This window comes from Bufo gargarizans, chromosome 2, assembly GCF_014858855.1.
Source record: "Bufo gargarizans isolate SCDJY-AF-19 chromosome 2, ASM1485885v1, whole genome shotgun sequence".
Lineage (NCBI taxonomy): Eukaryota > Metazoa > Chordata > Amphibia > Anura > Bufonidae > Bufo > Bufo gargarizans.
In genome coordinates, this window is record NC_058081.1 from 352,481,936 (window position 1) to 352,509,252 (window position 27,317).

At 46.1% G+C, this 27,317-nt stretch overlaps 1 protein-coding gene across 1 annotated transcript in view; it reads right to left on the minus strand.

Moving 5' to 3' along the window:
- LOC122925894 (ovomucoid-like) overlaps nt 1–27,314 on the minus strand; it is a 38,746-nt gene extending 11,432 nt beyond the window's left edge. The window contains exons 1-5 of the mRNA XM_044277239.1: nt 27,305–27,314; nt 21,207–21,247; nt 12,621–12,745; nt 4,501–4,549; nt 2,955–3,064 (exon numbers count right to left, since the gene is read on the minus strand). Coding sequence (XP_044133174.1) covers nt 2,955–3,064; nt 4,501–4,549; nt 12,621–12,691 — 230 coding nt within the window. The 5' untranslated portion in view covers nt 12,692–12,745; nt 21,207–21,247; nt 27,305–27,314. The remainder of the gene's footprint in view (nt 1–2,954; nt 3,065–4,500; nt 4,550–12,620; nt 12,746–21,206; nt 21,248–27,304) is intronic.
- Nucleotides 27,315–27,317: the final 3 nt, after the last annotated feature.

Below are 27,317 nucleotides of genomic sequence, written 5' to 3' on the forward strand. Positions count from 1 at the left end.
TATAGATTCTAGTGTATTATACTGTGCCCTGTATTTCCCAGAAGAAAATGACACTTGGGAAACACAGTCCTCATCCCTGACCACTAGGATCCTCTCTCTGCTGTGTACTGGTGCTTATTCTGACACTAGGGCTGGGTTCACATCCAATTTTTGCCATTCATTTAATGCATACCAAAAATGTATGCGTTAACAGATGCCTCAGACTGATGCCGTATAGTGGCGTCTGTTCACCATACAGTTCCATGGTAGAAAAATGTTTTACGTTAACGCATGCATCTTTTTAATGGACTCTGCAGGATACAAAATCGTGGGGGTGCTGCACATTTGTATACATCAAACCAATAGGAAAAAAAAAATTCTAGGCTCCAGCAGGGCACATTTCTGAGAGTTTCCCTTTAAGACGCATAAAAATTGCCCCTGATTAAAATACATATTTTTTGTGGGAATGTTTTGACAATGATCCCCCTCTGGTATGTCACTGTCCATTTTGTGGGACTATTTGTGCACTCATAGTTTGTATTTGGTGGCTGCAAATATGACCTGAAGGTTTTTCAGGTTCGCCTGCTATTAAAGTCAATGGGCGCTATGCGAACGCGCGGTTCGCGAACATTTGATTGCGAACACGCATTCGCAGTCGTGAACCATTCTGGACGATGTTCGTCCATCATTAATGAGCACTATAGGGGCATAATAGGAACATAATTACTATCGGGGGCACTGTTAACACTGAGTGCACTCTGGCAGATAATTATTTCTATTGATGGGAGCGCTGTTACTGTGGGGGGCACATTCTTTGCACAGGGGTACTCTGCTATCTGTGTCTGCCCCTTGTGGGGACTCGCTCTGGTAGACAGGATTAGCGGACACAGTATAGAGGCAACAACAAGTTCTTTGATCAAACAGTTCAGTGTTTTATTCACACTTTAGGCAAGTGACAAAACAAACAGTCATATTCAAATAAAAAGTCACCTTGCGGTGTTGGTGGTTATTCACACCATGCGGCAATTCTGCCTCAAAGAGTCCTTTCTGATGACAGCACCAACCTGTTTTCATGCCAAACAGGTAGCAAGCCTTCATCCAGACACAAGGCTCCCAGATCCCAACACAGAGACCTGGCTTCTGAGCCCAGCTGCCTATTTAAGGACAGCCAGGGGTTGCCAAAACCTGGCCCGGCATTTAAAATCCAGTCCAGTATTTTATCTCACCTGGCTTTAAATCAGCCCAGCAGCACATGCTGGGAGGAAAATACCTGTTTTCCCAGACTAAACCTCTCACTGTGTAACCCCTTTGTTCAACCCTGATGGGGTGAACACACGCCAGACAGTGTACCCGGGACAGGGCATCCGCATTTCCCTGTAACCGACCTGCCTTGTGTTCCACTGAAAACGTAAAGTTTTGCAGGGGGAGAAACCATCGGGTGACCCGGGCATTCCTGTCCTTGGCCTGGCTCATCCACTTGAGAGGGGAGTGGTCAGTCACCAGGTGGAATTTTCTCCCCAATAATAATAATAATAATATTTATTCATCTAGCGCCACCATGTTCCGCAGCGCTTTACAAATTCATATGGTTCATGTATGAAACAAAACTAACTGGCTAATATACAACTGAAACATTAGGAGTCAGGGCCCTGCTCGCACGAGCTTACAATCTATAATAAGGAATTGGGGGTTGATTGTGATAAGTAGGATTTGAGCCATTATTGAACTGACAGGAGTGGTGCCGGACGATCTGCTTCGGGTTTGGGACTACTAGAGAATTGAGTTTGGGCCATAGGAGCTGGTTGGGAAAAGGTTTAGTCTGGGAAAAGTCATTTTAGGTAGCTTGATAAGCCTATAAGACACAGTGGCCACCTGCTAAATAAAAATACAATACCTATTTAATATACCATATACAATTATAAAAACATAAAATCCACTAATTAATATTGCAAATGTATAACACAGTCCCTCTATACCTCACTGGTGTGGAGCTCACACACTGATAGTGAGGGGAAAAAAAAGCCCTGTATATCTTTAAATGTAAATTTCTCTGTATACATATTGTGGATGATCACAGATCTATTTCCCTCCGTATATGGACAGTTATTGATTAAACTTGGATGTCAAATGGCAGTGTTGTTAGCTGCGCTGTAAGTTCTTGAGCATGTCTCTTTGCGATGCGGAGGGTGTCGCCGCATCGCAAAGAGACATGCGCAAGAACTTACAATAGTTGGTCATTAGTTCAAAAACATCATCTTAAGTTTTGACAGGCTAAACATACTTTGTAGTATAGTCATAGCCTGGTTTCAAGTTTTTACCAACTTTTGATGCAATATTTTTTTTTTATAATAGTGGCATTTGTGTGCACCTTTTGTATCTATACCATTTTTTTTAAGGCTGCATGCTGTTGCAATAGTTTTTTGTTAGGTTTTTTTCTATCCTCTTCTCTATAACGAAAAAAGCCCATTTTTACATGTGTGAACTCATTTGAAAAAAAACACCCAAAAATGCATGTGGCATGCAAAAAAAAATGCATGCGATTTTGAATATTGTATTCTTATAGGCAAAAAACGGCAATGAAAATGTGTGTGTGAAGGAGCCCTTAGCCCTGGTTCACATTTCCGCTTCAGTGTCAAGTCCGCGAAAAAAAGCGTACGTGTTTCATCCATGAAGATGTCTGTGAAGGATTTGTGGTTGGTCCGTGTGTCCGTTTTTACCATCCGTGTGTCATCCGTAATTTACTGGATGTGTGTCAGTGATTTTCACGCCCCCATAGACTTCAATGAGCATGCTTCATTCGCATCACGGATCAAAGTAGTGCATGTCCCCGTGATTTTTTTCAGTAAAAAAATTGTGAAATGTAAACAGACACATTTAAATCAATGCGTACACGCGCTGTCTGCAGAAAATGCGGACAGCACACATCAGTGAAAAACGCAAATGTGAACCAGGCCTTACACCTCTGAAGCACTCACCTTGTCTTAGCATCGCAAAAGATACATTTGTTGCTATAGGTAACAGAATCAGATCCACAGACTGGATTAAACTCCATGGTACATCCTTTTCCATATCCTTGGCAATCGTCCTCAGAGAAAATAAGAGAAATACAAAACATGAACACAAATCATCATAAAAGGGTTGGCTCATTTTGCTTCTCTAATTCATGAACATAATGCGGCTCCTCTGCTCTCCCCCGCCAGTGCAATGTATCAGACAATGGTACACAACAGAAAGGGATTCTCCTGTTATGGTCACACGTACGTTGTGATGGAATAAATCAGTTTAAATGTGTTGTCTGGGATCAACATACTGATGACCTATCAATAAGAATAAAGCCTCGTTCACATTTCCGTATCAGTGTCACATCCGTGAAAAAAAGCATATGTGTTTCATCCGTGAAGCTGTGCGTGAAGGATCCGTGGTTGGTCCGTGTGTCCGTTTTTACTATCCGTGTGAAAATTAATTTCCAAAGAATCTCCTATTAGTCTTCAGTGAAAAACTAATGCAACATGGACACAACACGGATGTGTGTCAGTGATTCTCACGGACCCATAGACTTCAATGAACTTGCTTGGTCCGCATCGCGGATCAAAGTAGTGCATGTCCCCACGGTCAGTAAAAAAATACTGAATTGTGAACAGACACATTTAAATCAATGCGTACATATGCTGTCTGCAGAAAATGCAAACAGCACATAACAGTGAAAAACGGAAATGTGAACGAGGCCTAAGGATATCAGTATCAGATCAGAGGGTGTCTGACACCAGGCACCCCCACCGATCTGCTGTTGGCCGACAGCTCTGCTTCCAGCAGTAAACAATGCGGAGCCAGAACACCACAGCTCCGTACGCTGCGTAGTGGCCTTCTCGAGTATCCTGTTCTATAGATCACCAATAAGTTGGTCTCTGGAAAACTTCTTTAAAAGTTCAATAGTGACTTTTCTTATAAAACCGTTCACGTGACAGAACTTGAATTACAGTGAAGGCTGCATGATGTTTGCCTTCCATAGTATTCAATAAGGATAATAGGTCATCATGAATATGAGGTCTTATGAGCTTGTGCTCTGTATTGAACAGACTCCAGTGCTCAGCTCCATACAGATTTTAGCAAAATGACTTGGTCAGCTCAAGAAAATGACCCAGTATTTTTTCAGAGTATCTATCACTAGTTTATGCTGCCCTCAGATAGGATCCTGTGAACTGGTGACAGATTATCTTTAAGATGAAATCCAATACTATACCTACTTGATGGAAGGGTTACTTGACAATATGCTGATAATAAAGTGTCCTCCTGTTGGTACTCCCTGCTTTCAGCTGTAATATGTGGGAAAATCTGGCAATAAAGTTTCAATTTCCCTGCAGAGCTTCCACAGGTCAAATCAGCATTATACCATTACTCTCCACTCTGTCCAATAGATGAGTCTTCAACAGAAGTATGTTCCTAACTCAGAATTGCCTAATGGGGCATATAAAAGGAATTTTCTACATTGCATAAACCCTTACAATGTGTAAAAAAAATTACCTTAACGCAGCTGTTTTTGTGCTTGATCTTAATTTCTCTTTTTAACTTCCTGTGAAAAAATGAAAGAATAAGCACAGTGTCAATTACAGTAGTGCTTCAAAGTTTATGAATCCTTCAGAACTTTCTATATTTCTGCATAAATTTGACCGAAAATTACATCTGGTTTTCCCATCATAATGAGTTCACCATTGTGGGGGACTTCAACTACCCAAATAAAGATTGGGAAATTAAAACCTGTACATCTCATAAAGGAAACAGGTTCTTGGCAATAACAAAAGACAATTACCTTTCCCAATTGGTTTAGGACCCGACTAGAGGGACGGCCACACTGGACTTAGTATTAACCAATAGACCTTACAGAACAACAGACGTGCAGGTTGGGGGACAGCTGGGAAATAGTGACCATAAAGTAATAACCTTCCAATTGTCATTCAAAAGAGTGTTTCTTCAGGGAGGAACAAAAATACCAAAATACCAAACTTCAAAAAAGAAAAATTTTAGTCAACTAAGAGGGGCCTTAGGCCTAATTAACTGGGACAAAGTCCTCAAAAACAAAAATACAGCCGCAAAATGGGATATTTTTAAAAGCATCCTAAAATCTCATTGTGAGAGGTACATACCTTATGGGAATAAAAGGTTAAGGAACAAGAAAAAAAACTATGTGGATGAACAGAATTGTAATGAAAGCAATAAATGACAAATAGAAAGCATTTAAATCACTAAAACAGGAGGGGAGCAAGGAAGCATTGAAAAACTAAAAGGAAAAAAATAGAATATGTAAAAAACAAATAAAAGCAGCCAAACTAGAGACCGAGAGATTAATTGCCAAAGAGAGTAAAACTAACCCTAAAATGTTCTTCAACTATATAAATGGTAAAAAGTATAAATCTGAAGGGGTTGGCCCTTTACAGAGTAATGAAGGGGGAGTTGCAGAGAGCAATGAGGAGAAAGCAGAGCTATTAAATATTTTTCTTCTCCACCCGATTCACTGAAGGAAATAAACTGTCAGATGAAATGCAGAATGTAAATTGCCCATTAAAAGTGTCCTGTCTGACTCAGGAAGAAGTACAGCGGCGTCTTTGTCATGGTCTTACCTTCTTGCTGTTCTCCTTTGTTTGACATGTGCTGGCGGCCATCTTGGTTTCTGGGTTTCTTGTAGCCTCCCACCCTGCGGCTTCTCCTTCCCACTGGGAGGAGCTGGATGCCTAGCTCATATATATAGGAGGTCTGTGGCTTCAGTTCCTTGCTTGGTCCTCCTGTGTTCACATGCTTCTAAGACGGCTGCTGCTTCTGGTTCCTGATCCTGGCTTCGTCTGACTACCCTGCTGGTTCCTGATCCAGGCTTCGTCTGACTACCCTGCTGGTTCCTGATCCAGGCTTCGTCTGACTACCCTGCTGGTTCCTGATCCAGGCTTCGTCTGACTACCCTTCTGGTTCCTGACCTCTGGCTTCGCAAGACCCTGCTTCGGTTTAGCCATCCGTTTGGACTTTTGCCTTACAGCTTGATTTTCAATAAAGCCTTCTTATTTCCACTTATCTCTTGTTGTACGTCTGGTTCATGGTTCCATGACATTAGGACCAAGCCATTAATTCTGACGGTACAGGGCCATCCTCGCTACCTACGCTGGTTGCCAGACTTGATCAGCAGGATCACCTGTTGGGTCAGTTCGCTGTGGCGTTGCAAACCCTGCTTGAACGCACGGCTCATTTAGCTTCCGTTGCCGATGGGTCGGTTGTCGCTCCTGGGCCCGCTCCTACTGCCGCTCCGGTTGTTGCGCCAGAGTCTACCCCGACACCTGTTGCTGCGCCTGCGGTCTTTCGGGGTATGACCGGTTCTGCCCCCCTTCCACAGTGCTTTGGGGGAGAGCCAACTCAGTGCCGAGGTTTCCTTAACCAGGTGGGCATTTATTTCGAGTTGCTGCCACATGCCTTTCCTACTGAGAGATCAAAGGTGGGCTTCTTGATCTCGCTGCTCTCGGACAAGGCCTTGGCCTGGGCCAGCCCTTTATGGGAGAACAACAATCCGGTGGTTGCCGAGTTTTCCGGTTTTGTTGCTTCTCTTCGGAAGGTATTCGATGTGCCGGCTCGTGCTGCCTCTGCTGCGAAGCTCCTTATGTCCATCAGACAGGGTTCACGATCCGTAGCTGAATACGCCATTGAGTTTCGTACCCTGGCAGCAGAGGTGGGCTGGAATAATGAGGCTCTGGTCGCTGCTTTCTCTCATGGTCTCTCGGATGCCTTGAAGGATGAGGTTGCAGCTAAGGACCTACCAGTGGAGCTCGAGTCTCTTATTTCTTTCCTGATTTTTATTGACACCAGACTCAGGGAGAGACCTTCCTTTAAGGAGAGCCTGCGGAGGTCTTCTAACAGATTGGCGCCTACGTTTGCTGTCCCACCCGTGCCTCCCTCTCCTCCCACGCCTCCTGGGGATGACTTGTCTGGGGGTGAACCCATGCAGCTGGGGTTTGCTCGCCTGTCCGAGGGGGAGAGGGTACTCCGGAGACGCGAGGGCCGATGCATGTACTGTGGTCTCGGTGGGCATTTTTGGTTGGCATGCCCGAACCGTCCGGGAAACGCTCGCACCTGAGATCCTGTCGGGGGCAGATCTTGGGTGGAGTCTCCTCGTCCCCGGTTTCCCGTGTTGACAAACCACTGATTACTGTTGTCCTCTCCTGGGTCGGGGGCTCGGTGACGACCCAGGCGTTGGTGGACTCTGGTGCTGGTGGTTTGTTCATTGATAGTGTGTTCGCTGCCGCCAATTCCATTCCTCTGCAGCCTCGAGGTTTCCCACTGGCTCTTGAGGCGATAGACGGCAGACCCCTTCTGCCGCCACACGTGACTCAGGAGACCCTTCCAGTGGGGATGGCCATTGGTGCCGTTCACAGAGAGTCGGTCTGTCTCCAGGTTATTTAGTCTCCACACTACTCAGTGGTCTTGGGGTACCCCTGGCTCCAGAAGCATAATCCGACTTTCGATTGGAGATCGGCCGAGATCCTCTCGTGGTCACCGCAGTGTGGGGCTAGTTGCATCCATGGGCCTGTCAAGTTGCTGTGTACTTCCTCGGACTCTCTGTTGCCTCCTGAATACGAGGAGTACCGGGATGTATTCGATAAGGTGCGTGCGGTTGCCCTACCTCCGCACCGCCCATACGATTGTGCCATAGAGTTACAATCTGGTGCCGTTCCTCCTCGTGGCAAAGTCTATCCACTGTCGGTAGCGGAGAATGAGGCCATGGAGGAGTACGTGAGGGAGGCGCTTTCACGCGGACACATTCGCAAATCCTCGTCCCCGGCAGGGGCTGGATTTTTCTTTGTGAAAAAGAAGGGCGGTGAGTTGAGGCCTTGCATCGATTACAGGGGTCTCAATCGCATCACGATCAAGAACGCTTACCCAATACCCTTGATTTCCGAGCTGTTCGATCGCCTCAAAGGGGCCACGGTCTTTACCAAACTCGACCTGAGGGCGGCATATAACCTGGTAAGGATCAAGGCGGGCGATGAGTGGAAGACCGCGTTTAACACCAGGACCGGTCATTATGAATCCTTGGTTATGCCCTTTGGGTTGTGCAATGCGCCCGCAGTCTTCCAGGAATTCATCAACGATGTTTTCCGTGACCTGTTGCAGCAGTGTGTGGTGGTCTATTTGGATGACATCTTGGTATATTCTGAATCCATGGAGGCCCACATTCTGGATGTCAGACGAGTGTTGCAACGGTTACAAGAGAACAAGCTGTTCGGTAAGCTTGAGAAATGCGAATTTCACCGATCCCAGGTAACCTTCTTAGGTTACATCATTTCCGCTGAGGGGTTCTCCATGGATCCTGAGAAGGTTTCGGCTGTCTTACAGTGGCCCCAGCCCAGTGGTCTTCGTGCCCTGCAGCGCTTTTTGGGCTTCGCCAATTATTATCGGAAGTTCATCAGGGACTTTTCCATGCTAGCCAAGCCTCTCACGGATCTGACCAGGAAGGGCAGTAATCCCCAGGTCTGGCCGCTCGAGGCCATCCGAGCTTTTGAGGCTCTAAAGTCCGCCTTTGTGTCGGCTCCGATTCTGTCGCATCCCAACCCTGGGTTGCCTTTTGTCCTCGAGGTGGACGCGTCTGAGACGGGAGTAGGCGCCCTTCTGTCTCAGCGTAGAACACCAGAGGGTCCTCTGCTTCCTTGTGGGTTTTACTCCCGGAAACTGTCTTCTGCGGAGTGCAACTATCAGATTGGTGACAGGGAGTTATTGGCCATCGTGCATGCCCTTAAAGAATGGAGGCACTTGCTCGAGGGCTCGGTGGTTCCGGTTCTCATCCTGACGGACCACAAGAATCTGACCTACCTCTCTGAGGCCAAGAGATTGACACCACGTCAGGCCAGATGGGCTCTGTTCTTGTCACGTTTTAATTACGTGGTCTCCTACCTACCCGGTTCCAAGAACATCAGAGCGGATGCCTTATCACGGCAGTACTCCGAGCTGTCCGGGGAGGAGTCGATTCCGACTTCGGTCATACCTCCGAATCAGATCCTGGCCGCTATTCGCACCAGCCTGACCTCTCCCCTGGGTGAGCAGATTTTGGCGGCTCAATCTGGTGCTCCCTCTGGGAGACCCAACGGCAGATGTTTTGTGCCTGAGGAGTTGCGCACTCGGTTGTTGCGAACCTACCATAACTCCAAGGCCGCGGGGCATCCTGGAAAGAATCAGCTGTCCTGGGCTGTTTCACGTCTGTTCTGGTGGCCTTCTCTACGTTCCGACATCGCCGCATATGTAGCGGCATGCTCCGTTTGTGCCCAGAGTAAGTCCCCTCGGCACCTTCCGTTGGGCCTTTTGCAACCCATAGCCACCGGGGAGCGTCCATGGTCACACCTGGGGATGGATTTCATTGTGGACCTCCCTGCATCCCGAGGCCATACGGTCATTCTCATGATTGTGGATCGGTTTTCCAAAATGTGCCACTGTGTTCCTCTCAAGAAGTTACCCTCTGCACAAGAGTTGGCCTCGATTTTTGCCAGGGAGGTCTTCCGGTTGCACGGTTTGCCCAAGGAGATTGTGTCGGATCGGGGGAGTCAGTTTGTGTCCAGGTTCTGGCGCGCCTTTTGCTCCCAGTTGGGGATTCATCTCTCTTTCTCCTCTGCCTACCACCCTCAGTCCAATGGGGCCGCAGAACGATCCAATCAGGCCTTGGAGCAATTCCTTCGTTGCTATGTCTCCGATCACCAAGACAATTGGGTTGACCTCCTGCCTTGGGCTGAGTTTGCCAGGAACACGGCGGTGAACTCTTCCTCTGGGACGTCTCCCTTCATGGCCAATTATGGGTTCCAACCTGCTGTGTTACCGGAGGTATTCTCTCCCCAGGATATTCCGGCTGTGGAGGATCACCTTTCCGTCCTACGTGCTTCTTGGGTACAGATCCAGAGGTCCCTTGAGGTCTCTGCGCAGCGCCAGAGACTCCAGGCTGATCGCAGACGAGCGCCCGCTCCTTCCTACCAGGTCGGAGACCGCGTATGGTTGTCCACCCGCAACCTCAACCTTCGAGTGCCCACTCCCAAGCTGGCGCCTCGCTTTGTTGGTCCCTTCCGAGTGCTTCGCAGGGTAAACCCGGTAGCCTATGCCCTTGCGCTTCCTCCTGGCATGCGGATCTCCAACGTGTTTCATGTCTCCCTGTTGAAGCCACTGGTGTGTAATCGTTTCACTTCCTCGGTTCCTCGGCCTCGTCCGGTCCAAGTGGGCAATCGTGAGGAGTATGAGGTGAGCAATATCCTGGACTCACGCCTGGTCCGCGGTCGGGTGCAGTTTTTGGTCCATTGGCGTGGTTATGGTCCAGAGGAGCGTTCCTGGGTTCCCTCCGCAGATGTCCATGCTCCTGCCTTGCTCCGAGCCTTCCGAGGTACTGTCATGGTCTTACCTTCTTGCTGTTCTCCTTCGTTTGACATGTGCTGGCGGCCATCTTGGTTTCTGGGTTTCTTGTAGCCTCCCACCCTGCGGCTTCTCCTTCCCACTGGGAGGAGCTGGATGCCTAGCTCATATATATAGGAGGTCTGTGGCTTCAGTTCCTTGCTTGGTCCTCCTGTGTTCACATGCTTCTAAGACTGCTGCTGCTTCTGGTTCCTGATCCTGGCTTCGTCTGACTACCCTGCTGGTTCCTGATCCAGGCTTCGTCTGACTACCCTGCTGGTTCCTGATGCAGGCTTCGTCTGACTACCCTGCTGGTTCCTGATCCAGGCTTCGTCTGACTACCCTTCTGGTTCCTGACCTCTGGCTTCGCAAGACCCTGCTTCGGTTTAGCCATCCGTTTGGACTTTTGCCTTACAGCTTGATTTTCAATAAAGCCTTCTTATTTCCACTTATCTCTTGTTGTACGTCTGGTTCATGGTTCCATGACAGTCTTAAAAAGATTAAAATAGACAAATCGCCAAGACCAGATGGCATACACCCCCGTATCCTAAGAGAATTAAGTAATGTCATAGCCAGACCCTTATTTCTGATATTTAAGGACTCTAAACTGACAGGGACTGTTCCACAGGATTGGCGCATATCAAATGTGGTGCCAATATTCAAAAAGGGTTTAAAATCTGTTGTGGGTAAACTGTTTGAAGGTTTTCTAAGACATGCTATCTTGGAGTACCTCAATGAAAATATAAACAAATAACATCATATCAGCATGGCCTCATGAGGGATCGGTCATGTCAAACTAATTTAATAAGTTTCTATGAGGAGGTAAGTTCTAAACTTGACGGATATCTAGACTTCTCCAAAGTATTTGACACTGTACCACATAAAAGGTTAGTATATATAATGAGAATGCTTGGACTGAGGGAAAATGTCTGTATGTGGGTAAGTAACTGGTTCAGTGATAGAAAACAGAGGGTGGTTATTAATGGTACACACTCAGATTGGGTCACTGTCACTAGTGGAGTACCTCAGGGGTCAGTATTGGGACCTATTCTCTTCAATATATTTATTAATGATCTTGGGAAGGCTTGCACTGTAAAATAAAATAAAAATTCAGATGACACTAAACTGTGTAAAGTAATTAACATGTAAGAGGACAGTATACTACTGCAGAGGGATCTGGATAGATTGGAGGCTTGGGCAGAGAAGTGGCAGATGAGGTTTAACACTGACAAATGTAAGGTTATGGACATAGGAAGGAATAATGCAAGTCACCCGTACATACTAAGTGGTAAAACACTCGGTAACACTGACATGGAAAAGGACCTAGGGATTTTAATAAACAGCAAACTAAGCTGTAGAAACCAGTGTCAGGCAGCTGCTGCCAAGGCCAATAAGATAATGGGTAGCATCAAAAGGGGCATAGATGCACGTGATGAGTACATAGTCCTACCACTTTACAAGTCACTAGTCAGACCACACATAGAGTACTGTGTACAGTTCTGGGCTCCTGTGAACAAGGCAGACATAGCAGAGCTGGAGAGGGTTCAGAGGAGGGCAGCTAAAGTAATAACTGGAATGGGTGGACTACAGTACCCTGAAAGATTATCAACATTAGGGTTATTCTCTTTAGAAAAAAGACGATTCAGGGGAGATCTAATAACGATGTATAAATATATCAGGCAACAGTACAGAGATCTATCCCATCTCTCCCAGGACTGTGACTGTGATGAGAGGACATCTTCTGCGTCTGGAGGAAAGAAGGTTTGTACACAAACATAGAAGAGGATTCTTTACGGTAAGGGCAGTGAGACTATGGAACTCTCTGCCTGAGGAGGTGGTGATGGTGAATTCACTAAAAGAGTTCAAGAGGGGCCTGGAGGTATTGCTGGAGTGTAATAATATTACCAGTTATAGTTATTAGATTTCTGGAGAAGGATCAATGAGCCCTTAAAATGAGGGAAGTTGAGTTTGTACCTAATATTGGTCTTTTGCAGGATAATAGGCTAAGGTTAGTTGCACACTAGTGCTAAAATTTTACAGCAGGCTGTTCCGGTAGGGGAACAGTCTGCTGGAGACCATCGTATCCAGCCTAGCCAGATGCTACCTTTTCTTGCCTGAGCGAATTGACTGTAATGAGATCCAGCAGGGATTCGGCAAGATAAAAACCGCTGCAAGCACCAGTAAAAAAAAATCTTGATTATCACATAAAATAATGGTACATATCCTAATGTGTAAATGTGACTTACAATCTGTCAGAACATAGCTCACATTCGTTTGTGTAGGTCTGATCATTTGTGCCGCACACTGGTTTTAACATTCGGTTGCAGGCTAGCCCAATTCCTGGTATGGGACTGTACAAATCACAATTAGGCTGTAAAGAAATTAAGGTTTAATTGTGTGACAACTATTACGTTAATATTTTACAAAGGAAATGTATTTATAGCAACCAATCAGATGTTACGTGTCATGTTTTCTGTCGAGATACTATGATCAAAACACTTTGGGTCTTGTTTATCAAAATCATCTAACAGAAAAACTGTCCATGTTGCCCAGTCATACTAATCGAAAAGGCTGGTTTTTCTGTTCAGTAGTGTTGATTTTGCCCATAGCTAGTACATCAGTATGGCTGAGTTCACACTTCAGATAGTCGATCAGTTATTTCCATCAGTTATTGTGAGCCAAAACCTCAAGTGAAACCTAAACAGAGATAAGGTATAAAGGAAAGGATTGCCTCTATTCTGTGTTTTTGACCCTCACCTGGTCGAAATAACTGAAGTGTGAACTCAGCCTATTTTGCTAGCATGTTTTATGTATATAATCTGTTATTACTATATCTTAATACAAACAAAACCACAAATGCATTATTGCAATGAAAATGCACATATAACAGGAGCTAAGTGATGATTTTTGTTTAGCGTAGGCTGCTGGATAACTTTTTTTTATTCAGGAAAAGTGTAGCTTTTTATTATTACAGATGTAGCAGACTTTAACTTGACATTCATTGTGGTGTATAGAAGGTATACACTGTTGCAGCAAACTTTAAATTGATAATTAAGAAACCAAAAGTCATTAAAAACTAATTAAAGTCTGCTACAACTGTGTATTTAAAGCCTTAAGTGACACGTTTGCTATATCTGCATCTGTCTTCGACTAAAACCCTAATTATGTCACCTTTGCACAATGTGCCAAACGTGGGTATATTTCTTACATTCTATCACTAGTTCAGACCTGCACTGAAGTGAAACACATGACACGTTCCAGAAATCACTGCATAATACAAGTAAGGCTACTTTCACACTCGCGTTTGGTGCGGATCCGTCATGGATCTGCACAGACGGATCCGTTTCAGACAATACAAACGTCTGCATTCGTTCAGAATAGCCAAGACGTGTCATAGAAAACAGATCCGTCCCTATTGACTTACATTATGTGCCAGGAGGGATCAGTTTGGCTCAGTTTAGTCAAGTGGACCGCAAAACACTGCAAGCAGCGTTTTTGTGTCCGCCTCCAAAGCAGAATGGAGACGGAACAGAGCAAAAATGATGCATTCTGAGCGGATCCTTTTCCATTCAGAATGCATTAGGGCAAAACTGATCCGTTTTGGACTGCTTGTGAGAGCCCTGAACAGATCTCCCTAACGGAAAGCCAAAACACCAGTGTGAAAGTAGCCTTAGGCCTCATGCACACGACAGTATTTTTTCAGTGTCCGCAAAACGGGGTTCCGTTGGTCCGTGATCCGTGACCGTTTTTTCGTCCGTGGGTCTTCCTTGATTTTTGGAGGATCCACGGACATGAAAAAAAAGTAGTTTTGGTGTCCGCCTGGCCGTGCGGAGCCAAACGGATCCGTCCTAACTTACAATGCAAGTAAATGGGGACGGATCCATTTGACGTCCCCATTGACTTTCAATGTAAAGTCAGGAGTCCCTTTTATATCATCGGATCAGCGTTTTCTCCAATCCGATGGTAAATTTTAACTTGAAGCGTCCCCATCACCATGGGAACGCCTCTATGTTAGGATATACCATCGGATTTGAGTTACATCGTGAAAACTCAAATCCGACAGTATATTCGAACACAGAGGCGTTCCCATGGTGATGGGGATGCTTCTAGTTAGAATATACTACAAAGGCCTCATGCACACAACAGTTTATTTTCACGGTCCGCAAAAACGGGGTCCGTAGGTCCGTGATCCGTGACCGTTTTTTCGTCCGTGGGTCTTCCTTGATTTTTGGAGGATCCACGGACATGAAAAAAAAGTCGTTTTGGTGTCCGCCTGGCCGTGCGGAGCCAAACCGTTTGACATTGACACAATATGGTGCCATTTCAAACGGATCCGTCCCCATTGACTTTCAATGTAAAGTCTGGAGTTCTTTTATACCATCGGATTGGAGTTTTCTCCAATCCGATGGTATATTTTAACTTGAAGCGTCCCCATCACCATGGGAACGCCTCTATGTTAGAATATACTGTCGGATATGAGCTACATCGTGAAACTCAGATCCGACAGTATATTCTAACACAGAGGCGTTCCCATGGTGATGGGGATGCTTCTAGTTAGAATACACTACAAATTTTGTACAAGACTGCCCCCTGCTGCCTGGCAGCACCCGATCTCTTACAGGGGGATATGATAGCACAATTAACCCCTTCAGGTGCAGCATCTGAAGGGGTTAATTGTACTATCATATCCCCCTGTAAGAGATCAGGGCTGCCAGGCAGCAGGGGGCAGACCCCCCCCCCTCCCCAGTTTGAATATCGTTGGTGGCACAGTGTGCGCCCCCCATCGGGCCCCCCTTCCTCCCTCTAGTGTAATAAATCGTTGGTGGCACAGTGTGCGCCCCCATCGGGCCCCCCTTCCTCCCTCTAGTGTAATAAATCGTTGGTGGCACAGTGTGCGCCCCCCATCGGGCCCCCCTTCCTCCCTCTAGTGTAATAAATCGTTGGTGGCACAGTGTGCGCCCCCCATCGGGCCCCCCCTTCCTCCCTCTATTGTTATAAATCGTTGGTGGCACAGTGTGCGCCCCCATCGGCCCCCCTCCCTCTATAGCAGTAACAACATTGGTGGCCAGTGTGCGGCCTCCCACCTCCCCCCCCCCCGATCATTGGTGGCAGCGGAGTTCCGATCGGAGTCCCAGTTTAATCGATGGGGCTCCGATCGGTAACCATGGCAACCAGGACGCTACTGCAGTCCTGGTTGCCATGGTTACTTAGCAATAGTACAATAGTAGAAGATTCATAGTTACCTGCTTGCTGCTGCGATGTCTGTGTCCGGCCGGGAGCTCCACCTACTGGTAAGTGACAGGTCTGTGCGGCGCATTGCTAAAGAACTGTCACTTACCAGTAGGAGGAGCTCCTGGCCGGTCACAGACATCGCAGCAGCAAGCAGATAAGTATGAATCTTCTACTGTTGTACTATTGCTAAGTAACCATGGCAACCAGGGCTGCAGTAGCTTCCTGGTTGCCATGGTTACCGATCGGAGCCCCAGCGATTAAACTGGGACTCCGATCGGAACTCCGCTGCCACCAATGATGGGGGGGGGCTGGGAGGCCGCACACTGCCACCAATGTTGTTACTGCTATAAAAGGAGGGCGCATGGGGGGCGCACACTGTGCCACCAACGATTTAAAACAATAGAGGGAGGAAGGGGGGGGCCGATGGGGGCGTACACTGTACCACCAACGATTTATTACACTAGAGGGAGGAAGGGGGGCCCGATGGGGGGCGCACACTGTGCCACCAACGATATTCAAACTGGGGAGGGGGGGGTCTGCCCCCTGCTGCCTGGCAGCCCTGATCTCTTACAGGGGGATATGATAGTACAATTAACCCCTTCAGGTGCCGCACCTGAAGGGCTTAATTGTGCTATCATATCCCCCTGTAAAAGATCTGGTGCTGCCAGGCAGCAGGGGGCAGTCTTGTACAAAGTTTGTAGTGTATTCTAACTAGAAGCGTCCCCATCACCATGGGAACGCCTCTGTGTTAGAATATACTGTCGGATATGAGTTTTCACGAAGTGAAAACTTAGATCTGAAAAAGCTTTTATGCAGACGGATCTTCGGATCCGTCTGTATGAAAGCAACCTACGGCCACGGATCACGGACACGGATGCCAATCTTGTGTGCATCCGTGTTCTTTCACGGACCCATTGACTTGAATGGGTCCGTGAACCGTTGTCCGTCAAAAAAATAGGACAGGTCGTATTTTTTTGACGGACAGGATACACGGATCACGGCCTCGGCTGCAAAATGGTGCATTTTCCGATTTTCAATGGGTCCGCGAAAAAAAACGGAAAACGGCACAACGGCCACGGATGCACACAACGGTCGTGTGCATGAGGCCAAATTGTGTACATGACTGCCCCCTGCTGCCTGGCAGCACACGATCTCTTACAGGGGGCTGTGATCAGCACAATATGCGTATCATAGCCCCCTGAAAGAGATCAGGGCTGCCAGGCAGCAGGGGGCAGACCCCCGTCCCTCCCCAGTTTGAATATCATTGGTGGCCAGTGCGGCCCCCCCTCCCTCCCTCTATTGTAATAATAACATTGGTGGCACAGTGTGCGGCCCCCCTGCCCCCCCTCCCTCCCTCTATTGTAATAATAACATTGGTGGCCAGTGTGCGGCCTCCCCCGGCCCCCCCTCCCTCCCTCTATTATATTAATTACATTGGTGGCCAGTGTGCGGCCCCCTCCCTCCCTCTATTGCATTAATAACATTGGTGGCCAGTGTGCGGCCTCCCCTCTCTTCCCCCCGATCATTGGTGGCAGCGGAGTTCCGATCGGAGTCCCAGTTTAATCGCTGGGGCTCCGATCGGTAACCATGGCAACCAGGACGCTACTGCAGTCCTGGTTGCCATGGTTACTTAGCAATAGTAGAAGCATCATACTTACCTGCTAGCTGCTGCGATGTCTGTGTCCGGCCAGGAGCTCCTCCTACTGGTAAGTGACAGATCATTAAGCAATGCGCCGCACAGACCTGTCACTTACCAGTAGGAGGAGCTCCCGGCCGGTCACAGACAGCGCAGCAGCAAGCAGGTAAGTATGATGCTTCTACTATTGCTAAGTAACCATGGCAACCAGGTCTGCAGTAGCGTCCTGGTTGCCATGGTTACCGATCAGAGCCCCAGCGATTAAACTGGGACTCCGATCGGAACTCCGCTGCCACCAATGATCGGGTGGGGGGAGGCCTCACACTGTGCCACCAATGTTATTAATACAATAGAGGGAGGGAGGGGGGGGCGCACACTGGCCACCAATTATATAAATACAATAGAGGGAGGGAGGGGGGAGCCGGGGGAGGCCGCACATTGGCCACCAATGTTATTATTACAATAGAGGGAGGGGGGGCCGGGGGAGGCCGCACACTGTGCCACCAATGTTAATAATACAATAGAGAAAGGGAGGGGGGGCCGCCCTGGCCACCAATGAAATTTAAACTGGGGAGGGAGGGGGGTCTGCCCCCTGCTGCCTGGCAGCCCCGGATCTCTTACAGGGGGCTATGATACGCACAATTAACCCCTTCAGGTGCAGCACTTGAGGGGTTAATTGTGCTGATCACGGACCCCTGTCGAGAGATCGGGTGCTGCCAGGCAGCAGGGGGCAGTCATGTACACAGTTCGTTGTATATTCTAACTAGAAGCGTCCCCATCACTATGGGAACGCCTCTGTGTTAGAATATACTGTCAGATCTGAGTTTTCACGAAGTGAAAACTCAGCTCCGAAAAAGCTTTTATGCAGACGGATCTTCGGATCCGTCTGTATAAAAGTAACCTACGGCCACGGATCACGGACACGGATGCCAATCTTGTGTGCATCCGTGTTCTTTCACGGACCCATTGACTTAAATGGGTCCGTGAACCATTGTCCGTCAAAAAAATAGGACAGGTCATATTTTTTGGACGGACAGGATGCACGGATCACTGAGGCGGATGACAAACGGTGCATTTTTCCAAGTTTTCAACTCACCATACTAGTTCCTAGAATATTTTTTATTTTTTTTGCCACACGTTAGCGGAAAATGTTTGTTTGTTTTTTTCTCTTACAAAGTCTCATATTCCACTAACTTGTGACAAAAAATTAAATTTTACATGAATTCGCCATGCCCCTCACGGAATACCTTGGGGTGTCTTCTTTCCAAAATGGGGTCACTTGTGGGTTATTTATACTGCCCTGGCATTTTAGGGGCTCTGGAATATAAATGTCAAAAAAAAAATACGCATTTGGATTCTGTAAGGGGTATGGTGAGTTCATGTGAGATTTAATTTTTGTCACAAGTTAGTGGAATATGAGACTTTGTAAGAAAAATAAAATCTATTTCCGCTAACTTGTGCAAAAAAAATAAAAATCTTCTATGAACTCGTCATGCCCCTCAAAAGTGATCTTTATAGCACCGCAGCGATTTTACGGTGTTTTTGCAGTGATCAGAAAAAAAAATCTGTCACTGCGGTGGGGCGGACTGAACGCAAGTGTGCGCACAAGATCAGGCCTGATCGGGCGAACACAGCGTTTTTTGTAGAGCCTATAGAACATGCCCTACTCTTGTCCGCAATTGCGGACAAGAAAAGGCATTTTCTATATAGTTCTGGCAATGTGCGGATCCGCAAAATGCGGAAAGCACATTGCCGGTGTCCGTGTTTTGCGGATCCGCAAAACACATACGGACGTCTGAATGGAGCCTTACAGGGGGGTGATCAATGACAGGGGGTGATCAGGGGTTAATAAGGGGTTAATAAGTGACAGGAGGGTGTAGTGTAGTGTAGTGTGGTGCTTGGTGCTACTTATTACAAAGCTGCCTGTGTCCTCTGGTGCTCGATCCAAGCAAAAGGGACCACCAGAGGACCAGGTAACAGGTATATCAGACGCTGTTAACAAAACAGCGTTTGATATACCTTTCAAGGGTTAAAAAAAATCGCATCTACAGCCTGCCAGCATATATGTACAGCGCCACCTGCTGTTGGTCCTTTTTCTTATTTTGTGTCTGTCTCTCTGGGCTGGTTGAACATTCTTAGTTGAAATCTTCAACTGCCTCCAGCCATATGTTCAGTTAGAAGCTGTGGGAGTTACAGGGAGAGAGCTACCGTATTTTTCGCCCCATAAGACGCACTTCCCCCCAAAAAAGTGGGGGGAAAGTACCCCTGTGTCTTATGGGGTGAATGCTGGCAATTTACATCGCATTCTGGGATGCTGCAGCATCGCAGACTGCGATGTATTAGTGAGGAGGGAGGAGGGTCTGTAGTAGGCGGGGAGAGCGGCGGGCAGTGCAGGCACTGTACTCTGGCCCCGCAGCTCAGTATGTACTGTATTATACGTAGTGTTAATCATCAGATCTAAACTAAATAATAATGTTGCGCTCCCCCTGCTCCCCCTGCTCCCCATGTGCTTACCGGTACACACATGTCACGCTCCTGTAGTAAGCACTAGCAGCTAGCGGCAGGCCGGGTGGCCGTAACTCATGGAGGTCACGTGCCTGCTCCGCCTACTTCATTCATAAAGTAGGCGGAGCAGGCACATGACCTCTGTGAGTTGCGGCCACCCGGCCTGCCTGCTAGTGCTTACTACAGGAGCGTGACATGTAAGTACGGTACACATGGGGAGCAGGGGGAGCGCAACATTATTATTTAGTTTAGATCTGATGATTAACACTACGTATAATACAGTACATACTGAGCTGTGGGGCCAGAGTACAGTGCCTGCACGGCCCCGCCGCTCTCCTCGCCTACTACAGTCCCTTCCTAGGAATCTGTGAATGAGTTAATGATGGGGGGGGGCTGTGGATGGCATTATGATGGGGGGATCTGTGGATGGGACTGTTATGGGGGGGATCTGTGGATGACAGATCCACCACCCCATAACAGTGCCATCCACAGATCCCCCCCCCCACCATCATAATGCCATCCACAGACCCCCCCATCATAATGCCATCCACAGCCACCCCCATAACAGTGCCATCCACAGATCCCCCACCCCATAACAGTGCATCATCCACAGATCCCTCATAATAGCATCATGCACAGACATTAGTTCAAACCCACCAAAAGCACACCTTTTGGTTAAAAAAATTGTTTTTCTTATTTTCCTCCTCAAAAACCTAGGTGCGTCTTATGGGCCAGTGCATCTTATAGGGCGAAAAATATGGTACAAAAGAAAGGACATACCCTCTGAGCTGCCAGGTTGATGATAATCTAGCAGCGCAATTGAAGCACTGAATGTGGAGATCTCTGGATCCATGTGAGGTACAGGGCTGGTTCTAGCTTTGTTAGAAAGGTACTGACAATGTGCTAGATTTTCATTTTTTACATAAATCATGGTATAACCAGTTTATGGTTATGTGTGAAAGGAGTAATCCAGCAACAAATGTGTATGGGTTATATGTAGGATATTTCTAAATACCTGATTGGGAAAGATGGTCTGTCAATTTGGACCATGGAATGGGGGTCACGTATTCCCTATTGCTGCCCTGAACACAGGCAAAAGTGTGACTTCTAAAAGTTCTAGTGTACTTCTGTCTGACTTATGCCTGGTTTCACGGTAGCAACATTCTTTTAATTAGTGGACATCCCTTCAGTTTGTGAATATTGTATGGACATATCTTATCCTGTACACTGGCCAGCATAGAAAGTATTTTAAAGGTTTTCCAGAGATTTTTCACTAGATATGCCATACATGTGTGAAATGTGGTGGTTAAACCGCTGGGACCCCTTCAATCCTCACAATAGAAGGGGGGGTGCCCGGTTTCCCTCTAATGGAATTATTTTTTGATGATTGAAGCTCTGTAACGAGGTTATATGATGCTAACTTTCATTTACATCATTGAAATAAAAAATAAAAGTGTACCTCAATCTCTGTCTCTCCATTAACCGGATTACAGATAATACCTAAAAAAATCAAATGCAAAACAAAAAAGTAAAATAGAATTAGATATAATGCAGGTTGAATAATACAAATATACTATAATATGGTATGGTGTGAGAACTGACAGACAGCTAGAACACATTTTAATATTTCAATATTATAACATTATTACTGAAAAAATTTATCCAGAATAATAAACAGTGCAAAGAGCAAAAACACTGAAAAATAATAAATGCAAAAATTAAGCACACAATGACTAATAAAATGATGGAAATAATGACAACAACAATACAATAAAATAGAAAGAAAAGAAACAGAAAGCTTAAGGAGTTAAACCTGTGAAACTGCCAAATGCCACAACAGCAAAGACAATGACTCCTTCGAGCCTCATGGTGATCACTTTGAACCCAACTAATAGATTCTACACAGTCGCTGTCCATTTTTGTATCCTGAAGTTGTTTACTTAAGGCAGGGCTAAAAGGAGTACACCCTCAATATTGGGATAATCAAATATAACATTCAAGTCATGTCATCAGCAGCTTAGGATTTAATTTCTCAATTGTAAAGTAGTGACATTTACAAATATTTGCTTTTATTTGAATAACAAGATAGCAAAGCAAAACTTCCAGCCTTGGTTTTACTTGTAAGTAATTTTATCCCATTATTAAAAAAACAGGACATGAGTTAAGCCTCATTCACACGCCAGTGTTCCACGTATGTGTGCTGTACATGTTCTCCAGGGACAGCACACGTACTATTTTGTTCACGGATCCATCATGCCCATTATAGTCTATGGGTCAGTGATAACCACAGATGCAACACGGATGCCATCCGTGTTTCACGGATCATTAACCGCCTCCGGACCGCCTAACGCAGATCTGCGGTCCGGAGGCGGCAGCTCTGCGCAGAGTGACGCATATACGCGTCATCTCGCGAGAGCCGTGACTTCCTGTGAACGCGCGCACACAGGCGCGCGCGTTCACAGCAACGGAAGGTAAGAGACAGGATCTCCAGCCTGCCAGCAGCGATCGATTTTTTTGAACCCCTAACAGGTATATTAGACGCTGTTTTGATAACAGCGTCTAATATACCTGCTACCTGGTCCTCTGGTGGTCCCTTTTATTTGGATCGACCACCAGAGGACACAGGTAGCTGTGTAAAGTACCACAAAACACCACTACACTACACTACACCCCCCCCTGTCACTTATTAACCCCTTATAAACCCCTGATCACCCCATATAGACTCCCTGATCACCCCTGTGTCATTGATCACCCCCCTGTCATTGATCACCCCCCTGTAAGGCTCCATTCAGACGTCCGTATGATTTTTACGGATCCACGGATACATGGATCGGATCCGCAAAACGCATACGGACGTCTGAATGGAGCCTTACAGGGGGGTGATCAATGACAGGGGGGTGATCACCTCATATACACTCCCTGATCACCCCCTGTCATTGATCACCCCCCTGTCATTGATCGCCCTCCTGTCAGGCTCCGTTCAGACATCCGTATGATTTTTACGGATCCACGGATACATGGATCGGATCCGCAAAATGCATACGGACGTCTGAATGGAGCCTTACAGGGGGGTGATCAATGACAGGCGGGTGATCACCCATATAGATTCCCTGATCACCCCCCTGTCATTGATCACCCCCCTGTCATTGATCACCCCCCTGTAAGGCTCCATTCAGACGTCCGTATGATTTTTACGGATCCACGGATACATGGATCGGATCCGCAAACCACATACGGACGTCTGAATGGAGCCTTACAGGGGGGTGATCAATGACAGGGGGGTGATCACCCCATACAGACTCCCTGATCACCCCCCTGTCATTGATCACCCCCTGTAAGGCTCCATTTAGACATTTTGTATTGGCACAAGTTAGCGGAAATAGATATTTTATTTTTATTTTATTTTTCTTACAAAGTCTCATATTCCACTAACTTGTGTAAAAAAATAAAATCTCACATGAACTCACCATACCCCTCCCGGAATCCAAATGCATAACATTTTTTAGACATTTATATTCCAGACTTCTTCTCACGCTTTCAGGCCCCTAAAATGCCAGGGCAGTATAAATACCCCACATGTGACCCCATTTCGGAAAGAAGACACCCCAAGATATTCCGTGAGGGGCATATTGAGTCCATGAAAGAATGAAATTGTTGTCCCAAGTTAGCGGAAAGGGAGACTTTGTGAAAAAAATACAAAAAAAAAATCAATTTCCGCTAACTTGTGCCAAAAAAAATATATATTTCTATGAACTCGCCAGGCCCCTCATTGAATACCTTGGGGTGTCTTCTTTCCAAAGTGGGGTCACATGTGGGGTATTTATACTGCCCTGGCTTTTTAGGGGCCCGAAAGCGTGAGAAGATGTCTGGGATCCAAATGTCTAAAAATGCCCTCCTAAAAGGAATTTGGGCTGCTTTGCACATCTAGGCTGCAAAAAAGTGTCACACATCTGGTATCGCCGTACTCAGGAGAAGTTGGGCAATGTGTTTTGGGGTGTCATTTTACGTATACCCATGCTGGGTGAGATAAATATTAAGCACACAAAAAAATGGGAAAAGTTGTGTTTTGCCAAGATATTTCTCTCACCCAGCATGGGTATATGTAAAATGACACCCCAAAACACATTCTCCAACTTCTCCTGAGTACGGCGATACCAGATGTGTGACACTTTTTTGCCACCTAGGTGGGCAAAGGGGCACACATTCCAAAGAGCACCTTTAGGATTTCACAGGTCATTTTTTACACATTTTGATTTCAAACTACTTCCCACACATTAGGGCCCCTAGAATGCCAGGGCAGTATAACTGCCTGGTTTTTTATTTTTTGTCACAAGTTAGCGGAAAATGATGATTTTTTATTTTTTTTCTTACAAAGTCTCATATTCCACTAACTTCCGACAAAAAATAAAAAATTCTAGGAACTCGCCATGCCCCTCACGGAATACCTTGGGGTGTCTTCTTTCCAAAATGGTGTCACTTGTGGGGTAGTTATACTGCCCTGGCAATTTAGGGGCCCATATGCGTGAGAAGTAGTTTGAAATCAAAATCTGTAAAAAATGGCTGGTGAAATCCTAAAGGTGCTCTTTGGAATGTGTGCCCCCTTGCCCACCTAGGCTGCAAAAAAGTGTGACACATCTGGTATCGCCGTACTCAGGAGAAGTTGGGGAATGTGTTTTGGGGTGTCATTTTACATATACCCATGCTGGGTGAGAGAAATATCTTGGCAAAAGACAACATTTCCCTTTTTTTTTATACAAAGTTGGCATTTGACCAAGATATTTATTTTTTTGGGGCGTTTGTCGCGCATTCCCGCACATAGATATTTGGGAACGCGCAACAATGTGTGCACGCCTGTCTCTGTATGCGCGATTGTAAACGCCTGTACAATCGCGCATACAGAGCGCTCGTTTCAGAACGCTCAGGTCTGAACCCCCTGTAACTGAGCTGAAAAGCATATCACAAGCCTGTGAGAAGTGCCAATATGAGAGAGAGATAGGGGCATAGTTCAGCTGAGTCCAGCGTCAATCCTGATACACATCGTTCCAACTCCTCCTCTAATGCGCCTCTTCATTGGAATGATCCCAGAGGTACTATTAATATCCCTCCCACATTTGTATCTTAGAAATTGCCTTGCTTGATTGGTTTTCCAAATTTATGGTTACAATTTTGTGGTTTTTCCTCGATTATGAAAAACCACAGTATACAACGCCTCACTGCTGTGTCACTATCGCAGTGTGAAAGGGTTCGCAACTATCTAATTTACCGACAGCTCATCCCAAGATGTTTTCTTTTTGCGCCACTAGTACTGTCTGCCTTAAAAAAAAAAAAAAACATCCATGATGTTATTTTTACATTCACACTGTATGTCAATACGTGCCATGACCCATGCAAACAGGAGACGTCGTAAGCAGCCAGAGCCAAAATACTATGGCGAGAGAGAGGTGAGTTCACAGTGAAAACTATGTAAGGAACACCGACCTGAACACCAGGAGAATCTTCTTGATGCTGCTTAAGGACTGCAGTGGGTACAAGGTGCATCCTATCATCTAGCCACTGATGTGAACTGTTCTTTGGCACATAATGAGCCTTGGCCCATCAGCAGTGCTATCTTAAAAGCAAACTGTTTGCAGTATTTATGGGACAACTGAATAACAGGTCCACCATTACAGCTCCTACAAGTGTACCATCCATCAGTCTTACAATTCTGAACAGCAAGTCAGACTAGTTATTGTAACAGTGGCTGCTGTGAGCCGCTGTGAGCCTGCTTACCGCCTCGGTCCCGGGCGCCGTGCACTGTGAAGAGTGAGGGGTTCACTTAGACAATGCCCTTAGAGGAGGTAGGACAAATGGCACAGTGGGTTCACACATGCTGGTTCATGACAGTACACTGAGGCATATGAGAAGGGGGCTGAGCCACTTATATATGCGCAGGAGGGCTAGGATTGGTCAGAGAGGTCACATGACCTAACCCATAAAGAAACATAGAAACCTAGAATGTGTCGGCAGATAAGAACCATTTGGCACCATCTAGTCTGCCCAATATACTAAATACTATACAAACAGCAAGCATGCTGTGGCAAGGACTGAGATGAAACTGTGGAGCGGATCCCAGAACCACAGCACCCACACAGACAGAGCCCAGGAATGCAGTGGTGAATGGGAAGCACTGGCCACAGATCACCACTTAGCGTGGCGCCCGGGACTGCGGTCGTAAGCAGGGGAACAGTGGCATACAGCAGCCACTGTTAAATCTATAAAAGTACAAGTTACCACTTTCTTAGATATACCCCTCGTGTGGCACCAGTCAGTAAAGAGATGTATTACTGTTATTTCTAAATTAAGTGGGGAGAGTTATCAAACTGGTGTAAAGGAAAATTGGCTTAGTTGTCCATAGTAACAAATCAGATTTTACATTTCATTTTCCAAATGAGCTCTGAAAAATAAAAAGGTAGAATCTGATTGCTATGGGCAATCAAACCAGTTTTCCTTTACACCAGTTTTGATAAATGTACCCCAAGATCTTTAAACCACTCTCAGCATGGGATTACTTAGTGGTGCCAAAGTATGCCTTCCTCCCTTTGAGCCTTTAGAAGAGGTGAACATTAAATTCCTAAAATGTATTTTTTTATTAGCAATTAAGGTACTTCAGCCAAGAGCTTTGGAGAATTACAGGCCCTAGCTGCCATTGAACATTATATTTCTTTTACTCAGGTCAAAGTATTAATGAGATTTCTACAATCCTTCATGCTTAAGGTTCCCTCTTTTAGCAATGTGAATTAGCTAATACCCCAGCCTCTGAGGAAGAGAGAAACTGGATACTGTTTAAAGATTTACTTACAGAGAACATGGGAATTCCAGAAACAAGACAATCTTCTCATCATGTTCAAAGGAAGAAATAGGAGAAACAAGCCCTCTAAGCCTACCAACTCCAGATGGATATGTGAATGTATTAGGCAAGCGTATCAGGTCTCATCCCTCCAAAGTTTACTAAATCACATTTTACCAGATCCATAGCCTCCTTTTGGGCTGAGAGGAGTTCTGCTCCTCTGGTGCTGATATGTCTGGTTGCTGCAGGTGGACCTCTTCACTAACTTTTTCCACCATTATAGACTGGATTCGAGACAATTGGAAGAGGTGACCTTTGGACTGTCAATTCTAAATTCTGCCAAGCAAGGAGTCCTTGAAAATGTGGGTTCTACTTTATAATTCCTTACTATTGTGCTGCTGTCGGACACCAGATAATATTGGAATTACACTAATCTGCCTAGTCCCAACAGCAGCATATGCTTTCTGCCCTTTTTTATTTGTCTACTCTATAACTCAGTGGGGTATGTCAGCGTGGGTTGTTATATAGGAAGGGGGAATAGTTTATTTAATTAGTTATATTCATTAAAATATTTCTAGGTAATGCAACTGTACAGAAGTAATTAAACCCCCATTTAAATCTAATCATTTGGCTAGAGATAAACCAGCAACATGAAAATACAAATGCATTAAAAACTAGTGATTATGGGAGATTATATATTATATAAAAATAGCCAAAGCAAGAAGAATTACCAGTAGTGTAGTC